The sequence below is a fragment of the Dufourea novaeangliae genome, unplaced genomic scaffold (genome assembly GCF_001272555.1).
Source record: "Dufourea novaeangliae isolate 0120121106 unplaced genomic scaffold, ASM127255v1 scaffold254, whole genome shotgun sequence".
NCBI lineage: Eukaryota > Metazoa > Arthropoda > Insecta > Hymenoptera > Halictidae > Dufourea > Dufourea novaeangliae.
The window spans coordinates 76,532-98,475 of NW_015374127.1; the positions used below are offsets into that span (position 1 = coordinate 76,532).

The 21,944-nt window shown below is 36.1% G+C and overlaps 1 protein-coding gene across 1 annotated transcript in view; it reads right to left on the reverse strand.

Annotated features, from left to right (window-relative positions):
• Positions 1 to 21,944, reverse strand: part of LOC107191229 (matrix metalloproteinase-2-like) — a 90,741-nt gene that overhangs the window by 41,006 nt on the left and 27,791 nt on the right. The window contains exon 4 of the mRNA XM_015580219.1: positions 10,381 to 10,539. Coding sequence (XP_015435705.1) covers positions 10,381 to 10,539 — 159 coding nt within the window. The remainder of the gene's footprint in view (positions 1 to 10,380; positions 10,540 to 21,944) is intronic.

Genomic DNA, 21,944 nt, shown 5'->3' on the forward strand with positions numbered 1-21,944 from the left:
AAAATAAAAAAGTTTGATCGTTGCATTAGTATTGTCTTACGCACACCCGGGAATGTAACCTTTTTGTGGGCTCCCAACGAAGCTGAAAATTTATGTCGGAAACTACAAATTTAAGTTCAAACAGCCGTCATTTTGTAAAATACTGACATTTTCAAAATCGGATGGCTTTGGCAAGTACTAGTTCCTTCTGTCTACTTTGATATAAAATCACAAAGCTTATTTCAGATAAAAGCCCACAAAGATATATCTGGTACCGCAGATGGTGTTTGGATGAAACGGGTTATAGTTAAATGGTAACGATTTTCTTCTGTTGATAGATATATAACTCAATTTTTCAGAAATTATTAAGGAAATAACATATAATAGGTTGTAAATGTTGAATTTTGAATAAACAATAATTCTGCATATACAAATAAATTTTTTAATTTTCCCTCTTAATAGCTCAAAGGTATGTAATCCCTTAAAGCAGGTAATAGAGAAAGTAATCATTTTTTTTTCAAATATCTTGTGTTAAAAAATTTGATTTTGTACTTTCAAGATCTACCATTGTAATTTTCATTGACAGTTCAAAGTTATCCTGTTAATTCAAGCTTTTGATAAGCTTTGCAATTTGCCTTTCTCGTTAATAGTGCCAACACTCAACACTTTCTAATTATGCACATACATATAGACATCTGTGTGTTAATTTAGTTGCAATTTAATCCTTAATCTCGCAATTTGTCTGCATCTGTTATTTGCGTTGTAAAATGTTATTTATTCATTAGACTTTCGTAGCCCGCGGCTACACAAATGTTATACAGTTTAATTTTCCCCTTTAATTTTAATTATGCGTTTAATCCTGTAATCTGTTCGCGTCGTTTATTTTCATTACCAAAATATAGGTCAATGTTTACCTTGCGAGTGCCAATTGCACATAGACTGCGTTTCGATTCAATCTGTTTGTACCGTGATTTTTGGTGGCGAATAACAAAAATAGTATAATTATTTTTCACGTGAAAATAGAAACATTTCTGCAATTCACAAATATGTTAATTAATCGCATTGAAATCTCTCGAATTTTTAACGGCGGCGAATGATTTTCAAAGGCCATGCGTTCATTTAGTTGCTATTAACTATGGACGCTGAATTAAAAACAATCACAGAATGAGAGAAACTGGGCTATCGGACAAGCCGTTATTTAAAATTGAAACTCTTTAGTTCTTTATGAACGAAGAATATGCTTCATTGAACTGTAAGGATTTTGCGTTTGCTGTGAGATAACGCTTTGACAATCCATAACGTAATTTATTCCGACTGTGTTATATAAAATCGGATTCACCATTGAATATTACACGAACATTTTTTGATATTTCATTTTTTTTTACTCCAATTACTCTGAATATTTCAATTTTATAGTGAATTTTAGTTAGGGAAGAATGGGGTAATGGCAGTCGGTATTACTATTAGTAATAATTTATCACAAAACAAAATCCTTAAGGAGTGCAATTTGCTGCTGTTCACGTCTCGTAAACTATCGTTGCACATCTCAATGGTCTAGCTAAGTTGATGCTGTGCAGTCGAGAATAATAAGCGTTTTTTGTTTTCACAAATCACCGATATTAAGAAATAAATCCCTAAGTGATTATTTTGTCATTCAGTCAAGAGCTTAAATTTGTAAATAGTAACTTATAATAAATCGTTGATCTCATATTTTCAATTATATTGTAATTTTGCTTAAATGACCGCCATTATCCCCTTGTACCCTACATTTATTTATATTATATTCTTTTTAAGGACAACGTAATTGGGAATAGTGTTGAACAGGCAAAAGAGCTTTGAAGTAAAACTATACTAACGACTTAAAATAGTCTAATAATTGTAAACAGTCTATAAGAAGGTCATTTTAGAAAGGGAAGTACGCGTAAAGGCTCCCACAAACATATATTCGCAACGGTAGCGAATATTTCGTGGCGACAGATTCGTAACAGTTTAAAATGTATGGCGTCTTATGAGACTGTTCACACCAATGCGAAAAATTTCCGCAAAAATTTATCTATACAAAATTTATCGCTGCGAATAATTCGCGTTGGTTTGTGGGAGCCTTAAATGTCTGCTACAGGCTTAAAGGCATGCGGTGAAGAAAAGAACAGAGGTATCTTTAGCGCCATACTAAAAGCGATGGAGTCGTATACAGTAGAATTTCGTATTTATACAGTGTCATCTTATTATAAAAATTTTCGTTCGATAAAAAAAAATTTTCGTCCATTTTGGGATTTTTATCTTCGACATAATCGACTTAGGCCAAACTGTCCACTAAGACATCTCGTCACAGACACCTCAGCGTAGCGTACAACACGACGACCACTATTTACATTGGTCGCTACATGGAAGTGATGGAAGTGTCCTGCCTTAGTGGACAGTAAGCCTTAGAGAATATCTAATTCGCAATGTAGTGAAAAGATTTGAAACACTGGTTCTATAGAGACCGCTGCATCACGAAGACGTCTTCGTCCAAGCCGTTCCTCAGAAAATATCGCATTATTTCGTGCAAGTGATAAGGGGCGTATCCACTTGTTGCGTACCTTTTTATCGTAACACTATTGTGTATCAATGCGGATGAGCAAGCGTTGCATCATTGTGCATGGAAATGTGATACGAAGGTACGCCAACGGACCGATCGGTCATTTGTTGGGTTTTCGTGCTCACATCAAGCGATGTCGCGATATTCATTTGAACAACTTTGGGGTGGGAAGTCTTCCACACGCCACAGTTGCCATGTGCCATGTGCAACTCACGCACGCGCACATGCATTCATTCTTGAATGGTTTTTGTTAATTACGCCACATGCGTCGTGAAGATTGTGGAATACGGAATATTCTTGTTATTAGCTATATTGTAAGCATTGCAATTTAATTTTGTTATGCAATAGTCTTCCTTCTTTCGAATAATAATCGACCAGTTTCTTTCTCGCATTTAACAATCTAGATTTTGTTCTGCGTGCAGTTCTTCTCAAGGATAAGTAGTCACTGGTTTTATATTATATTTCTCTGTATAAAAATGTAGAAGGCCACTGCTAACTCAAGAGGTGAACTCATTGTAGTCACAGGAGGAACTGATACTCTATTTTTCGTAACAGGTCGTATCATCTGTTTTCATACGGATACGCACGCAACGATGATACGCAACGGTGATACGATACGAGGTACATAACAAATGGATACGCACCTTGGCAGAAGATCCGATAACGTCAATTTCAGGCCGTTCACAGCAAATAGGCCTTTTAGATATCACCCTCAAGGCGAATTATTAGGAAGGATTATATACTTAAAAATGTATAAAATCCAAATGACTCAAGAACTGAAGCCTATACAATAACTTTGTTGCAAAGAAATTTCTAAAGTCGTGTGATTTCAAGGAATGGTAATGCCACTTGGCCACTAAAATTATGCGATCAAACACCGTTGGATGTTGCGCACCTTCATGTGAGCCTACGTAAAAGGAAAGATCTACGCGAATAACCAGCAAACAATTGAACAGCTCAAAGGCGAGATCTAGAGTGTTATTGACAGCACTGAGTTGCAATTATACGAAAATGTTATAGAAAATTTTGATAAAGAGATAGTCGCCTGTAGAAAAACTCGTAGTGGGAATTTAAAATTAAAAAAAAAAGACGGTTTATAAATTCTAGGGTAAATACAGTAGTGCTTACCAAATGACGAGAAAAAGTCCTAATAAATATGAGTCGAAACATTAGTATTTTCAAAGTTATAAACAATTTTTTATTTTGGTTAAAGTGAGTGAACTTCGTGTTGTGAGTTATTGCACCGTATGGAAACAATTACGAACATTGTAAAAGAAAACTACAAAAAATCGCAAAAAACTTTCTGTAATCAGAAAAAGAAGAAATGGTAAGATATGATAAGGTAATCCATTGGTTCCATACGGTACGATAGCTCCGGAGCTAGAAAGTCGGTCGCTTTAACCAAAACAAAAAATTGTTTATAATTTTGTATTTATTAATTTTTAGACCTATGTTTATTAGGACCTTTTTTTCATGAATTGACGAGTACTATCTACCCTAGAAGCTTCAAACCCTTTTTTTAACCACCCTGTGTAATTATTGCATATTCAACTTTATAATACACAATCCAAAAATTTTCGTTTGTAAACATTTGATGTTTTGTATAAAGATAAAAAAAATGTCGCCTTAATGAATAACCCTGCATAAGAGACAAACGAACCACCCAACATTACACATACTATTCTTATTTATTTTTTAATAGTATCGAATTATCATGTTTCTTCTTCAGGTTTGATGTTTTTGAAAATAAATCCCCACGGAAGAAAACGTTATTCTACGTTTATTACGTGTTCTTTTATGCAGACTCACCGGTTATGTTCTACCACCACCTTCACAATATTCTGTACATCGCTACATCCACGTAATGTAACACGCGTAGGAAACATCAGTGACAGCAAATATTATTCAGTAGAATAGAAAATCTATTCACCGACGCTGCATATGGATTCGATGAGTCGCAATGTCAGTCTTACTTTCTTTAACGATCGCACATTTACTTCCAATATGCAGAGCGCACGCATGGCGTCAGAACGAGAGATCAAGGCAGGCAAGATTTATAAAATATGTACGGCATCTGGAAGGTATCAGTAGAGATGAAATTTCGCAGATACCTAGCTGGGCACGGTACTCTTGGGAGCTAAGGACGAAGGGTTGGCGGGGCACAAAGAAAGGGAAGAAGAGAAAAATCGAGAGATTTTTCCCAAGAATCTGGGAACTCCTATTTGTACAAGGAATTTGTACCAAAAGATTTTGAAGGGGTAAAGTCGGAACCAAGACGGGAATACTTTGCGATGTTGAAGTTTTATACAGGGTGTCCGGTTATAAAAAAAAACATGCAAACAACTGGAAAACTATCCAGTGTATGAAACAATGGTTCAGACACGAAGTGTATGGTTTCAAGGGGGACATAATCTAGTCTAATTAGTCTCTTCTTAGATGGTCAGACAGAGGCCATATAAAGGTGACAGACGTTTTCTAAGGGAAATCATAGTTTAAAATACAGTACTTGGTCCGTTTCGACATATCCTAGAAACAAGTATTAACCTATTTATGTCGAACTATCATTAGTTTAGAAGATATTTTAATCTCAATATTGCAAAGTGATATATATTAGTAAGTACACATGTCTGCACCTTTCCTGAAATGACAATCACTTTGCAATACGTATTGAGATTAAAATATTTTCTAAACTAATGATTTTTCGACGTAAATAGGTTAATACATTTTTCTAGGGAAATCGAGACGGGTCGATTGCTGCATTTAAATCTATACATATAATTCGATTTACAAAAACGTATGTCATCTTCATATGACATCTACCTGGCCGTCTACAAAAAATCTAATTACACCAGATTATGCACCCTTGAAGTCATTAATTTCTTGTCTGAACCATTTTTTCATGCAATGGATAGTTTTCCAGTAGTTTGCATGTTTTTTTAACCCGAACACCCTGTATAGGGTACGGCCAAAATGATGTACATATTAGGTTGTTGCGCATGAAATGATCGTTTTAGTACTGGCATTTGATATTATATTGAATATTATACGAATTTTATTAGGCGAAGACAGATTACTACACTGTAGAAGTGTGTGCAAATACCAATTTTTATGAAGCAACTTGTAGAAACTAAAGTCGAATAGATTCATATATATTTAATTAAGGATTCTATTTACAAAGTATTGTTATAGAATATTAAAAGTAGTTTATATAAAGCGTTCGTAAAAACTGGAGGCAATTCATTAGAATTGATATTATTATGCTGTATAAAATACGCAGTAGAGGCCTTTGGAAACAATCTTTATGAATTCTCCCATTACCTTTATTTGTTCATGTTAAGCAAAGACGAAAAATGATGGGTTATACTAGCTTTGTTATTGATTTCGGGTACTAAAATTTGAATAACAAATGTTACAGACAGAAGGATTATTTGTTAAAATAGATAAAAAATAATGGTAATGTTGTCCATTTTCAAGAACGGATTCATCATTCTAGCTTCAAAAATTAGATTTGATTTATAAACCCCTTGTACTAGTAGTTAAACATTAGTAGAATATTAAGTTACTATTTTTACCTTTATGTTTTCCCAATTTATGCGTTATAACTTAACATATTACGTGCATTACGTATTCTTTGAAGTTGTTCATCATCTGTGATTCTTTGTTAAATGAGTTTGGAGCCAATGTTCTCTGATGAAGATGCCTCTTTGGGAGGGGGGGAGGGGGAGGTATTGTATTTACAGTAAAACTTGGATTAGTACGCGAAAATTGGGACTGGAGCCCGGGTGATTACTAAGTAGAGAAATCGATTGTAAATATACAATCAAAGCCGAACGTAGAAAAGGACAGCGAATAAAAGAGAAAGAGTGACTTAGCGTCGAGGCGACAACAAAGTTTACATACCTGCGTGTCGATGAAATAACACTAAGGTAACAATGGAAATTTTTATTTTCGTTTTTTTTTCAATAAAACTTTTACTATCGCATATGTGAGATTTTTTTTATTGAAATGGTACCAAACACGGTACACTTTGGATCATATTTACTTATTAATTATTTATGGCATATAATCAATATTCATAAGTAAATATAATTCAAATTATATCGTGCTCGGTCTTGTTTTAATCAGAAAAATCTCATAAATACGTTAGTAAAAGATTCATTGCAAAAAAAATAAAAAATGTTCATTGTTGCATTAGTGTTGTCTCACCGAGATGCGGCATTTAATCTTTTTAGGGCTCCCACTTTGGAAGCCGCCTGCGTGTTACATTGTATGCCTGACTGGTTCCAAGGGGAATCCTCTCAGTGGTGGGGATGAACGGGTGCTTACGCCGTAGAGTAGAGCGTTTCGGATACCAAACCAAGTTTTACTGTATTTGTAAGAGCCTATTAAATGACCTAAAAGTTTCATTAAAATCAGCTACTCAAAATTGGAATGTGTTTCTTATTAAAGAAAAATAACAAAACCACGGGTTGATGATGGCAGATGAAAAATAGGGGCGAGGTAACAAAATCTACGTAAAGTAAGTCCCGGTAGAAGACGAAGAGGGAGATGAATCACGCGGATGAATGAAATCGTGAGGTGCTGAGTAAAAGGGGTGGAATAAAAATGAGTAGGAGCTGTGCAAGTGAGGCAAAGGGAACACGATGGGATAGGGAAAGGGGACGGGTAAAAAACATAAAGGAAGAAGTAGGTGGAACCCGTTTGCGATTCACCGGGACCTGCAAAGCTTTCCGGGATGCTAAATCATTCGAACATACGGTCGACATCCTCCTGGATGGAAAGGGGAGAGGGCAGTCGTTCTATATATTTTATTCATGTTTCATTTCGCCTTGTTGTTACAAACCGCGGCGACAACGTCTTTCCTGCGTTCCCCTGCTGCCGCGATTATCCTACGAAATTGTTTTCCCGATTTATCCTGAAATTCGTCGGCCGTTCATATATTTTTCAAACTTCAATTATCCGCGCCGGCCACGTTCCGTGCCGGTGGATTTACGTGCGAGACCACGTATATCAACTGCGTGTCCCACGAGGATCGAAAAGGACAACCGGTACGCCGATTGTGTTCTTACTAATTCAATCGTGCAGGAAACTTTACCTACACTCTTTAGGGTGCACACAGTGATGTCCAGGAATAGAAGAAGGCAATTACCGATAGTTGAGATATACAGAATGGGTTGTTGTTGTTGACACGGTCGAATTGGGAGTGATTTTTTCGAGCAGAAAAACTGTCCAACGTTTGGATTAACCCTGTAGCGGTCGAATTTTGTTTTGGAAATATGTATCTACGTGCGTAATAAAAATCAACCGATGACGATTATACTCGTCAAACACGGAGTAAATGCACCTACTGTTAATTTGAATTAAATTATAAAAAAACCAACAATTATTATTCCAAAATTCATTAGTATAATGTTAGACTGAAAATCACCACAATCGCTGTTGGTATACGTGTTCGGTAGTTGGCACACATTATGCCTGCGTGTGATATACAGGGCGACAATGAAATACCCGCAATACTTTCGAAGACGATAACTCTATGAAAACTCATCGAATTAAAAAATTTGGATTTTATTTTAAAGAATACAAAACGCTAAATAAAATTTTACAATAATTTTTCAAAATCTCCTCCTTTAGTCTTCACACAAGCTCTGAGACGTTTCTTAAAATTATTTGCGATGGTCGCACACTCTTCAGTAGTAATTTGATTCCAGACTCTTTCTAAAGTAGAGTTTAATTGTTCTACGGTGGTGTATTGTTTAGAAGAGATTTTTCTGTCCATAATTGACCAAACTGAATAATCCCTTGCGTTGAGATTGGGTGAATTTGATGGTCATATCGTTCTATTCCACACCTCCGAAAACAGCTCTTTGCACATTCTCATTGTCGATTGGGCCGAATGCGCCGGGGCCCAGTCATCTTTAAGGATGCGTTGTTGATAGGTGATGGCGTTGATTTTTTAGCCTCTGTACCGACAAAAACCAACGGTGTTTTGCCTGTCGCGCAAATGCCGGCCCAAACCATTACAGAAGTCGGAAAATCGTGACGTTGCACAGAAACTCGCTTTGCTGACTTATTTGAGCCCTTTGGCAATAATTGTCTATCGTTCTGACAGTTATGACGTTGCTCAATTGTAAACATTTTGTGGGGAAATTCGGCGTTAGGGTGAAATAATCCACACATATACGTTCGTAAATCGTTTATTACGCTTTTGTCTAAGATCGCTCGGAACGTTGTTGCTCGTGCCACACTTGAGGCCTGACTGCCCTTTTTGTGTGTCCCCGGGACCGCTTTTCAAGAGGGCCGTCGTCTGACGCATCGAACGAGAACGTTCTCGATTATTCGACAATGTATACAGACGACGGTCCTCGCCGTTCCGGGAACTTTCGCCCGAACAGCCGAAATGCGTCTTGTCGCAACGCGCTGATCGGCACGTCGTCTATGAGGCGGCGCGTTTGTTCACGTGCCGCCACAATTTTTTCATCCGTAAAAAGCACAGAACAGAGACGACCACACGCGAGCAGCTAAAGCAAGTTCCTCGCTTTCCTCCGTCGCTGCTTTGTCATTTCTTCCGTCAGATAATGACACCGAATCAGCTTATAAGAATGGTATTTTAGACCGTTTTTGACCATCAATCGAAGCGATTCACGGTTAATGCCAATGGTTTTAGCCATTTGTCGCATTGATTGGACAAAATTGCGATAAATTCGGCAACGTATTTTGTTGAGATTATCCGAAGTAATAACTATTGGTTTTCGCCCCCTTCCTTGTCTATCTTCACATCCACCAGTCTCCTTGTATCGTTTGATATCGTCGTTCACGGTTCTAAGTGGCATTTTGAGCAGTTTCGATATAGCTTTTGCTTTATGCCCCTTTTTGTACAAATTCATAGCCGAGATACGAGTTTCTTTCACCATTTTTGAATCGTATAATGTCAGAAAAGTTCATAGAGGGTAGCACTAGGATATACAGGATTTCCCGTGGAATTCAAATATAACATTCATTGTAAACGAAAAGTAATAAAAACAGGACAAACACCTGAGCAAAAAGAATTGCGGGTATTTTATTGTCACCCTGTATATTGTACATGTGGCATGCTCGCGTGCGTTATCCGGACAAAAGTACCTAACTGGAAAGATTGAGCGCTTCACTTAATTTAAAGTATTATAATGTCGAGTAGAACGTAAGTAGACATACGATGCTCCCGCGTTATATTTCTGTAATATGTAGATATAAATATATTGTATAATAAAACAAATGCTTCGTACAAAAAACTCCGCGCTAATTCATCTGACCACGTGGTTCGCAGAAGCATTAAAGCCTAACATATAACAAATAGTATTCATGGATACTTAAAAAATTTGTGATTAAAGAAAATAGGAAAAATTTATATACATGAAAATCTTATCTTAACTTAGTACTTTATATAGGGAATAACGAGTAGCATCAAATAGTGCATTAAAAAATATACGAATCCATTTAAAAAACAAATTTGACCTTTATATACCCTCTACCGCGTTCACATAGAAAAAAATTACTCACATTATAATAGGGATTTAAACAGGGCACTCTGTATTTTTCCATTTTCATTAAAATTTCAAGTTTATACCAATAGGTATATTATTTGTTCACATTACGAATATATTTGACAAATACCGTTACAGGGGTTACAATTTGCCGAATGACACAGTGGTGACACACCTTAAGGGAGCCGAATCCGACAACAAGAAAGCACAATTTCTCCAATTGGTACGCGTGGACGCGACGAGTCGTAATTACTACTTCTCGTATGTAATCATTATCAGACACGTAAAGTCACTCACCGTACATCTGCTGAATCCCGTGTCTGTCATCCTCCGGTAGCTCGTAATTAGAGCTCAATCCCTGGTACCACGGATACATGAGAGCTCCGGGAACCGAGCTGTGCGCCAAGCCGAGAGAGTGGCCAAATTCATGCGCGGCTACCGCGAAAAGGCTGGTCCCTGAAAGTGAAAAAGCTACGTTCGAGAACCAACGTTTTACCCAGTGTATACCATTCATTTCTTACTCCGCCCACCCGTTCTCATTCGCGTGATCCGACTCTTTCCTTCCGGATTCTTTATAGTGAATGAAAGGAGTTTCAGTAAATACGACGAACCAGACTGATGATCGTCCGCTGAAAGGGAAAATAAAAGGCATGAAAGGGGGAGAGGACGACTTCGGGACCCACTTCAGAGCGGAGACTCGAGATGGCGTTTAAGTCGCCACTTTACGTACTTTTTGTAAATTATTAATGAATTTGGCGAGATATACAGGGTGGTAATAAAAATGTAGGACACTTTCGTAGGGTAAATTCTACATTATTGCATTCGAGGTTTTGTTTCCGAGTGATTAATTGTTACAAATACAGGCGAAACGCGTAAAATTCGTTTGTCCGGACGGGTTATTCTACTCGATAGGCACGCTTTTCAATTGTTTTACGTATTGGTTTCAATCATTTCATTTTGTTTGATTCATTTGTTCTATTGGGTTAACGATCGAGCCGTGTATTAGTTGGGACTCGATTGTTCGTCTAGAACAGTTTTTTCCAAGGCGGGGCTTACGTCCCACCGAGGAGCAATTTGAATGTTTTGAGGGGCAAGTAGCAAATCATTGATATTCGACAGGTGTCGAATGACAATTCGACATGGTAATCGACAACGGTTTTACCTATGTATGTGCCTTTTTTATTTGAAGCAGCTATTAATGTTAAACGTTTTCAGAACTTGATTGACAATTATTCTAGGGAGGCATCGAGTTTTCTAAGGCGTTGAGGTGGGGGCATGATCTAAAAAAAGGTTTGGAAACACTGGTTTAGAATAACCCATTGCGCCAGACGTATTTTATGCATTTTTCCCCGTATTTTCATCAATTAATAACTCGGAAACAAAGTCTCGAACGAAATTTCATCATTCTTGATTTTCATCTTTGTTCTGCCTGTAGAATTCACCCTTTGAAAGTGTCCCACATTTTTATTAACATTCTGTATATCGGTCTCACAATTTTGAAATAATCATTTAAGGGTCTGGGTGTTAAAGGGTTAATTTTACTACATTTTATCAAAATACTCTTCATAAATCTTTATACGCCATCCAATTCTTATATAAAATTATAAATTGTATTGCGCGCCTCTTCCTCGCGATAAACTTGTAGTACTTCTACTTGATACTGATGTTGTCACATTTTTAACGTTTACGGTAGAAAAGAAAGCAACGACGCCTCTCGCGAATCTCGTAGAGATTCGTGTTGCTAGCCTATATAGGTTGTTTGGCGGTATAACCGCCATGCACATACAATCGCAAAACAAAAAAAGGCTTTACGGCTCTAACCTGTAAAGGAAGAAAATATTTCCTCGAATGCTTATCCTCTTTGTTATGGGCCCTAACCTGTAACATAGAGATGGTACCGCCAAACATAATTCTCATACAGACTTTAAGGTCAGATTAGCTTGTGTGCAGTGAATTTCGCAGAAATCACACGATTTAAACCTATCTGTGGTCATATGAATTTTCTGCATAAATATGGATACATTCATGTAGATTTAATTATATGTAGGACCATAATAGAATTATGGCCCTTTCCCTTATAGATTTCATTTTTTCGCAAGTTATGCGAATAACTCAAGCGTAGGCTCGGCGAGTTACGTGCATCAAGCACTAGAACAAGACGTTCTGACGGATAAGATAAAACGTAATTACCAGATGAATAACGCGGAAATTTATGCTAATAAGGAAGCAGAAAATGGTGAGGAACCAGTTGAGGTTGATCCGTCTGGAAAAAATAATGATACTCTGGATGAGGTGGTTTTGAATATTTTTGGAAAACGAACAGCTGCCGATAAGGTTCTAGCCCCTCCATTACATTAGGGGATTGCAGTTAGATGGGAAGATATTATTAAACTTGGTCTACCATCAGAGGATAGGTCTACAATTCTTAAAAAATATCCGGCTCCGAGCAACTGTTGTTTAACCAATCCGCCTAAGTTAAACGCGGTGGTAAAGGCCTCCTTACAGGAGGCAGTCGTCAAAAGGGACGACCGAATTGTTGCAAAGCAAGAGAGAATCGCTGCATGTTTAACAGCAAATGGGAAAGCTATATCACATGTCTTGATCAATGATAAAGAGAATTTAACACTCGTGGAATTCCTGAGTGATTCATGTAGATTGCTGGCAGACATTCATCACGATGAATCTCTAATTTGCCGTAATCTTATCTTATCTAACATCAATACCTCAGTTAGGGAAACCTTAAATACATCTGCCATTGATGAGTGGTTGTTTCGATCCGATTTGGATGACAACCTAAAGTCAAGAAAATCCACGGATATCTCTTGTAAAGATATAAGACCAATGGCTAAGAGTCAACCTCCAAAGAGTTCAAAAAACTCTAGAGCCCTGCCCCGTCAGCCTCGAGCAAGGAATTTACTCATGACGTCGAGCCGGCAGAAGAGTGCGGAAACGTCGCGCAAGACAGCGCGGAAACGATACTACAGACAGGACAAGAGGAAGGAGTCGGGTTATCGTAGACATCGCTAGATCAACCAGTAAGGTTTTCTGCCGGTAGGCTTACATTTTTCAAGGAAAAATGGAAAACACTTACCTCAGATTCCAGAGTACTATCATGGGTAAATGGGTATCAGATTCCTTTTGCTACTCGTCCTCAACAAGACAATAAGCTTAAGGAAACTCATTGGTCAAATACAGAAAGAGCTGAAATCGCTACTTTAATTTGCCAGCTACAGGAACAGGGCGCGGTGGAAAAGTGTAGACCAGTAGAAGATCAGTTCCTCTCAAAAATCTTCTTAGTTTTGAAACCTAGCGGTTCTAATCGTTTTATTTTGAATTTAAAATAGTTTAATACTTTTATACGAACCGAACGACAGCGACTAGACTATTAATCCGGGTAATTTTATGGTGGAGCGGCCAACGGTACGTACAAAGAAAGAACATATGGCATGCAAATGGTTGACATACATTTATGAAATTTAAATAAACATTTTCGAAATTTTAGTGGTTTTGCTAAGGCAATTTTAAACATATAATGATGGTGTTAATTCAAGTAAGATTCTAAACAAGTAATTATATTCTTCACTGTACTTTCTATTTCTACAGTACAAGTAATTTATTGTATTACAAGAAAATCGAGCTCGAGCTCGAGCAACAGCCACTGCGTAGTAATATCGGTGAGGGTCTCGAGCTCGAGCCTCGCCGTCACTGTGTAGTAGTAGAATATCGATGTGGGGTCAGAAATGACATAGGGACCGGTGACCAAGTTTCCCTGCTCGGAGGGTTAAACATATACAAGTTGATCACGAGGAAGAGGCGCTACATACAATTATGATAGAACTTCACTTGCAAATAAGTTTGTTTGATCGTATAATTTTAAACTTTCATTGGACCGATACTATATGAAAATATTATAAATTCGTTTGCAAATATTTGGCTTCCTTCTCGCAATTACAGCGTCAATCATATTTCTGTCGGCCACACAGAACCGTCCGAGAAAATCGTTTCCTCCGGGGATGAATCCAACGTAAAATATTTTTCTAGCTTGCAGTAATTCCTTCGACCGACCCGTATCGGAGCTTTCCAAGACCGCATGTGGGTTTTCCGGGTAATTACTTCAGGAATTATAGCAATTGCAGCCGAATTTAACCGTAACCTCTTCCATTGCTTCCATCTTGGATTTTAGTAATGTTGTTATAGGAGCTGTCGCTTAAAAATTACTTTCATATGAAATTTCTTTCGTATTTATAATGTAATAGTAACATTTTATTTGTTATCTATTTTTTAACAATTTCTTGAGTTTACATCGATATAGTTGAACGCTGTTTTAATTTTAATGTTTAGATTGCATTTACCCTTGAATAATCAAACACAACTGAGTTACTGTAAAATAACAACAAAGAGGACCTCATTCGATTTTAATTAACGAACGTTTTCGTATTATTTAAGGAAAGATACGTTTTGCATCGGAGAATTTTGTTAATATCCTTTATTAAATATTGCACACAATAAATTATTACGTGAATTATGTAAATTATATAAACTTAGAAACGAATTATTTAACTAAATAATTTAATTAATTAATATTTAATGTTTACCTGAATTACATTAAGTAATGAATTGTTTAATTTTAGTAAAACAGGTTGTCGAAACAAGAGATATTTCTTTGAAAATTGTGAAACTTATTTAGCATCAAATTTTGATCGAGTACATCGTTCATCTTACAAATATTGTTTCGAATAAATCTGAAACAGATTCGTTCGACTGTTTTGCCTTCCAGAATATTTTACGTTCGTTCCATTTCGCTCCGCAATCGGGGCATTTGTTTCAATTGAGAGTTGGAAGCATAACATTAAGGAGGCAGATTCCGTGGCCCGTGAGCTGTGTCTGTGCGCTCACACAAGCAACGGGAACCGTATATGTTGTTACGTCCCACTCGTTATACTTCCGTATAAAACTTCCAATATAAGAAATTCCGTTGCAACTGCCGGGACGTTGCCCTGTACTCAGGTTGCATAGTGTCAGCGAAGACGATATCCGCATTATATCTCGGAACACCGTTATGGCGTTCAACCTTGCCACTTCCATTATCTTTTCAAAATTATAATTACACCAGCAAACCATCGATTCGTCGCTAATTATCGTGATACCGCGTACCGAACGAACGGCCCGTCGCGTGTGACCCTCGCGTCCGGAGAAATAGTCCTGGTAGCCAGAGTTACAACGACGTTAAACGTCCACATCTATAATCATATTCTGAGATCCGTTAATCGCATCCTACCTCGGCCAAGAGAAGGAAGGTACGACGTCTACCGAGTATCGTTAGATAAGTATTTAGTAAGTAATCCATATTGTACCATAACACCAAGTTATGATATTTATCCAACGTTTAGAATAAATCCAACCATATATTCATTCACGACTCTAATTACTGAAACAAGAAACACAACAACCTAACCGAGTGTAAAGCACAGGCTCCAAGCCTTGATATACGAGGCGACCCCGGGAAAGGTACTTTAGTTACCTAATTCCTTTAAAATTATTTTAGTACGCACCTGTCTGCATACTACGCACACAGGACGTAACAATATATACGCGATGCACGACAGAGACATTCGATTTCGTAGAAACCAAATTGAGCCTCGATAATTGCACAAATGAATTTTTCACGGGTATAAAATTTACGGGTAGACTTCATTAAGGGTGGTCTGGTCCGTATAAACACCAATAAACTCCATACGTTGAAAGAACTAGAATTTTAGAAAGAACGCGATTGTGACAGACGCCGATGAAAACACACCAGATGGCTGCTCAAGTCACATTTTGTCAAATATCACACGATTTAATGGTTTTTTCGTCAAAAGCAGAACAGACCAGGCAGAAATTCGATTTGTGTCACTTTATCACTTCTGGAAGTCACATTTCACGTGGGTACGTCAGCTAGTTACCCATAACATGATTTGAATGTTTATAAGAAGTTACGGATTAGTTTAGATAATTAGATTTTACTAGTTCAATTGTAATGAGTTGTTTAATAATGTGTAAGAAAATGATTGACAAAACACGCAATTCGTCGGAATAACGAAACAAAAATAGTAACTTTTTCATGTGAGTCTATAATGAACATTTAAAACATTTGAAATTTGTACTAACTTATACCCTGCAATTTTTAGCGTGTATGTATCTTAATTAAGTGTATAAGAGGTATTTGTTAAATTTTTACTATAGGATCATAAAAACGAAATGAAGAAAGAACTTCTTTAATATTTTTATTATTTTCTTCGTTCTTTCAACAATTGTAATTGTTTCGAATTAACGAAAACACGTCATCTAATAACCGATACGCACACAGTGATGATGCTGTCCATGTAATTCGAGAATTGATCGACGTGTGACATTGTATGTATAAAAACGACCGGGCTAAGATGCTGCAGAAGTATTGGCTTACGTCTTCGGCTCATTTTACTTCCTTTTTTACTCGCTGTCCTTCGTTCTAGTCGATAAAACTTTTACAATGTCGGTAAGGGCCTCGAGTTCGAGCCACCGTGACTTTGTGTTAGTAACCTATCGATGTGCTTCAGAAATGATCCGGAAATGAAACAAACATTACGTAAAAAGATTCCAATTAATAATGTTTTCTAAAAATTAGTTTCAAATTAAAAAATGTATTTCGAACAACTTAGGTTTTTCAGAATGATAATTGTACGAACATACGTGTATTTCATTGTGGAACGTAAATTATTATATTTTAACTAATAGTATTTTTTAATGTTAAATAAAATATAAAACTCCACTAAGAAGGTAACATTTCATATAAAATGACCAAACAGAAAGATTACAAGTAGTTCATTACAATTGTATTCACGTCCAGAAAATAAGGTTATTGCTCAAAAATATTGGTTTACGCTCTGCTATCCTCGTGTAGAATTGAAATTCATAACCGTTCGATACGTGTAAATCGAATACAATGTTGTTTCAAACTTATAGGAGATTTCGTATCTCTATCAGTGCACAATCCATTAGCAAAATGTCGAGTCGAGTCGATGTCGATACCTCGTAACGAGAAAACTTACTTCGACCCAAGACTCTCGACAGATTAAACTAGTTGCAAACTTTCTTAGGTCGAGTGAAAAATAGTTTCGGTCATCCTAGTTGCACGTGTCTTCTATGTCGATCTGAAGGAAAACAATAAAAGTGAAGCTAATCGTAACTTTTCTTAAAGAATCGACTTCTCCGGAGGCAGATATGTGGTATTCATTAGACGTCTTATTTAAATTGGTGGTATGATGTTATCCAAGGGAAATTCAGATTTTGTCAGAAAACTGATAAATAGTTATAGAAATTACTTGGATTCTTAGGTGTATCGATAAATAATCCGCTACTTGTTTTTAATAAACTAATAACTTGAAACATCTTTCTGCACATTTCATTTTGAAAAATGGTGGCGAATTTTGAAGAACAAATGAGTATTATATTTTATAAAAGATAGATAATTGGTACACTTAATATTCAGTTTAACAGGTATTGCACTAATTATACAATATTAAGAAAAATGTCGACGAAAATAACAGTCAGAACTAATGGTATACATTTACATCATCATTAAAATTCATTTTAATTCTAGAAAATCTCGTTCTTATCATGCTGTAAATTTAATCAAAAAAATTCAATGCGGTTTACGATTATAGCAGGAACAAATAAAATGTTATAATGTACAACCGGTTATGTATTTTCATTAACCCCCTACTGCCCAAATTAATTTTTATTATTTAAAGAATTTGTATCTACATATACTGTTCACTATTGACTCGTTGTATACATGGAACTTAAATTTATCAGTGTTAAAGTTTGAGTGCTGAGAGTTTAAGGGCACACTGGGCAGTAGCGTCTTTGTAACTGAGCAGCCATATTATAAGGTTTCAAGTTACATTGGTCAACTATGGGAATAAAACATTCTCATTTACTTAATAATGGTAAAACGGTGTGGGGCCTTAAAGTTACACTGGCGAAGATGCAGCCACTAAAGATATTATAACACGTCTAAGAATTCCTCATCCCTTACACAAGTCGCTATACAAGGTGATTCTGATAACTGGGCCAAGATATAGCTCTGTTCCAAGTGAAGTTAGAAAAACATCGTAAAGGAAACTTTGCACTGTTTAACAAGCTCTATAATTCGACTGTATGATCTTGTTCACAAGTACATTCCAAAATGGGATTGCACTTTTTTTTTTAAATGGAACATTACGATCTTTTATGCACAAAATTCATACCTTGTGTCATTCTGTGTACAAAAGGTGTAAGGTAAGGTCACTGAAAACACAATATTTTATGAGATATTTTACTTTTTACATAATTACTATGTTAGCACTGAATCATTAAGCCACTATCGCGTTTACGATACTAATGTCGTACTTACATACACTAAACTTACCATTCTTCTTGTGATCTTACATAACTACTGTTTACGTTGCTTAACATTTAACTACAGTCAAATCATAGAGCTCGTTGAACAGTGCAAAATTCTCTTCTAGGAATTTTTTTCTAATATCGCTTGGAACGGAGCTACAAATATAAATTTTTGTTATCTTTATCAATATATACAAAAGGCAAAGGTAACTGACTCACTCACCAACGCCTAGCCCAAACACCTATACCTAGGAACGTGGAACTTGGAAAGTATTCTTCTTTTATAACGATGGCAAGGGATAAGATAGAATTGTTGGATATACGGATCCTAAAGGGACAAAAAGGGGGTCAAATTTTTTTTAAAGACATAGCCATATCGCGTAAGTTGCTAAAGTTGGAGACGAGAAGTCCGGCATAGAAACTCCTCATTAAAAATAAACAAACACGTGTTTTAGCGTTTTTCAAAATTCAACTCTAATAAATTTCCGAAAAGCACCAACACCTGATGACCCTGACCTTGACATGTGCAATCGAGATCACCTCTCCGAGTAACCTTGAAAAGGTTTAAACTGCCGATCATTGGTTATTAAAAAGAAATGAACAGAAAAAGTGTCTCTAACCAACTCTGATCAGTATAATGTTTCAAAGTTGATTAGAGACAGTTGAAGAACCAAATAACTCAGAGTTAGTTAGAAACAGATCAAGAAAAGAGGTGTCATTATAATCACCGCGGATTTTTGGCGCAATTCAACGACGAAATAAGCAAGTATTTATTCTACTAGTTTGTTTTTAACTAGCTCTAACTAAGTCAGAACTTGCTATGAACAGTAAACGAGACTACGTTACAATAGTTCGGATTTCTGGGAAAATTGAAGTACGTTTTTCAATCTTTCTTTGTTAGTAACTTTTTAATAATCAATGATCGGCGCTTTAAACCTCTTAAAGGTTACTCGTAGGGGGGGGGTGACCTTGATAACATATATTAAAGTCAGAGTCATCGGGTGTGGGTGCTTTTCGGAAGTTCACCCTTTAACCTTTATCGGGGTGAAGAAAGGGCTAGTTACTAACTCCAAAAGATATAAAAATAATAGAAGCTAACGCGGGCATAGCAGCGGGAAACCGCTAAGTTTTGGTATAAAATAAGAAAAAGTGTCATTAAACACTAAAGTTCTTATAATTTTACGCTCTCTCCCTCTTTCTATCTTTTTGCGTAATGTGTTTACGAGCCTATCATTAAAAATCAAGCGCAGGATGAGCGGTTGTCTGGAAGCCTACCGTGAGCCATCATCGACGCGATCTTTCGCAGTGAAGTTTCCTCGTTACGAACTTTCGTTGCACGACGATACTTCGGAATTTCGACGTTAACAGCAGCTGATTGCAATATACCGGAGTCGAGTGTTCTTAATCAAAAACCCCGCTCGAGGACGAGCACGAAAATAAGTGGAACGAATTACGGTTGTCCTCGAAGGGCACTTCAGATTGACGGGACTCGATATCCGGGGAAGTTCTTCGTAAACTTACAAAGCATCCTGTACTTTTAAGAGGTAAACAGTCCTGTGTCATTTAGTCCAGTAGCTTCTGCCTCGATAGTAAGGTGCTTCGTAAAATGTTTCTGACAGAGATTCATTGTTTTCTTGTTCTCTTTCACGCCGTATCGATCATTTTATAAGCCATTAACGTTCTGTCTGTATCACAATGTTCTCAGGTAATTAAATTTCAACTCTTTGGTTTTTGAAACTTTAAAAATTGTTGATTTTACAGCTGTTTGAAATTTAGGGTCTACCTTTTTTCAATAAATCATAACTATTGAACTAACAACCTGATCAAAATGAGCTTTACGGATGATTACAGTGAAGATAGCGGAGTACCAAATAAAAATTGTCAGCTAAAAAAAGATTTGTTTTAACCATTTATCTTGCAATTGTTTTAAATAAATGCCCTGCTTTTATACCGGGGAACTATTTAAAAATTTAAAAAAAAATGAGAATGTAGCTCTATTTGTCCTCTTTATGGACATATCGTCAAAAATATGAACACTTTATAATTGGCCGTATAAAAATTAATTGAAGTGAACAATTGCAAAATAAATGGTTCACCAAGTTTTTTATCTGAAATAATTTTTATTTGGTACTCTTATGTCTCCACTGTATGTACCCGTAAAGCTAATTTTGATCAGTTTGTTAGTTCAATAGTTATGATTTATTGAAAAAAGGTTGACCTTCAATGTCAAACAGCTATAAAATCAACAATTTTCAAAATTTTCAAAAATCCTTCGAGATACGTTTACATATCGCTAAAGACTACAACATATCAAAATTTGAACAAAATCTGAAATGGTGCTCAAAAAGTGTCCGATTTTGCGTGGAATCACCCTATTACACGAAGACTAAAAAGAATTTAATCATCTAATGCTCTAAAAAGAATGTTTATTTGAAAATATTCGAATAATACCCAACTCTTATTATTCAAAAACCAAATGTGAAGCATTTTAAAGTTTTGTATGCAAGAAGTACTCTAAAGCAAACATAATGTGTATTTCTTGTTTAGATGATTCTGAAAGAGAAGATACTACATCACCCACATAAAATTTGAGAATCAATGCCAAAACTAACACCTTATAATTCGAGATACTGAAGTTTTTATTCACATTCTACCTATAATATATTATGTCCAGCGAGTTATCGATCATAGATAATAAAACAACTGCTTCAATTTGGTCCAATAACAATATGTATTGATTTTCTGTTGTAAGTGCCTGTGTTATATTTTCATATGGGTATAATTACTTCTCATTTACTATAAAATAAAGAATATGCTGGCCTGTTTCATAATTATAAGAACAGTAATAATAAACTAATGGTTTGCGTTATAAACTGAACCGTGTTGTCACTGTACCTGTCTGCGCTCGCTAAAAAATTAATTTAATTAGTTTAATAGATATGAAATTTACATATTTCAAGTATATTTATGCTGTATAACATGGATTTTATATATCTGAATAAATAGTTTTTGTATTAATTTGGCCGTCAAATCAAAATATCAACATATTTATACTTTGTGTACTGGGACCGCCGGAGGGTTAATGGCGTCATCATATGTCCTAATATCTTATCTCCCATTAAGTTAATTACGTCAGCGTAATCCAGAAGAAATCATGCCCTACTACTTCAAAAGACCCACCCCAAGAATCATGGCTGATATAATTGCATAAACTGTATAATTATGAATGTGAATTAATTCTGTGAATCGCTAGACTTCTTCAGTTCCCAAGTCCCACGTAGGCATAGATCATACAACATATTGTAATCTACAATAGACTGATTATAACTGGATTATATACTAAAGGATTATATACCCGTAAATAATTAAATAAATAAATAAATAAATATTAAAGAATGTATTACAGTAATGTCCTGATAAGTGTGAGTCGATTTGCTCAGGATAAGTGTGAAGGC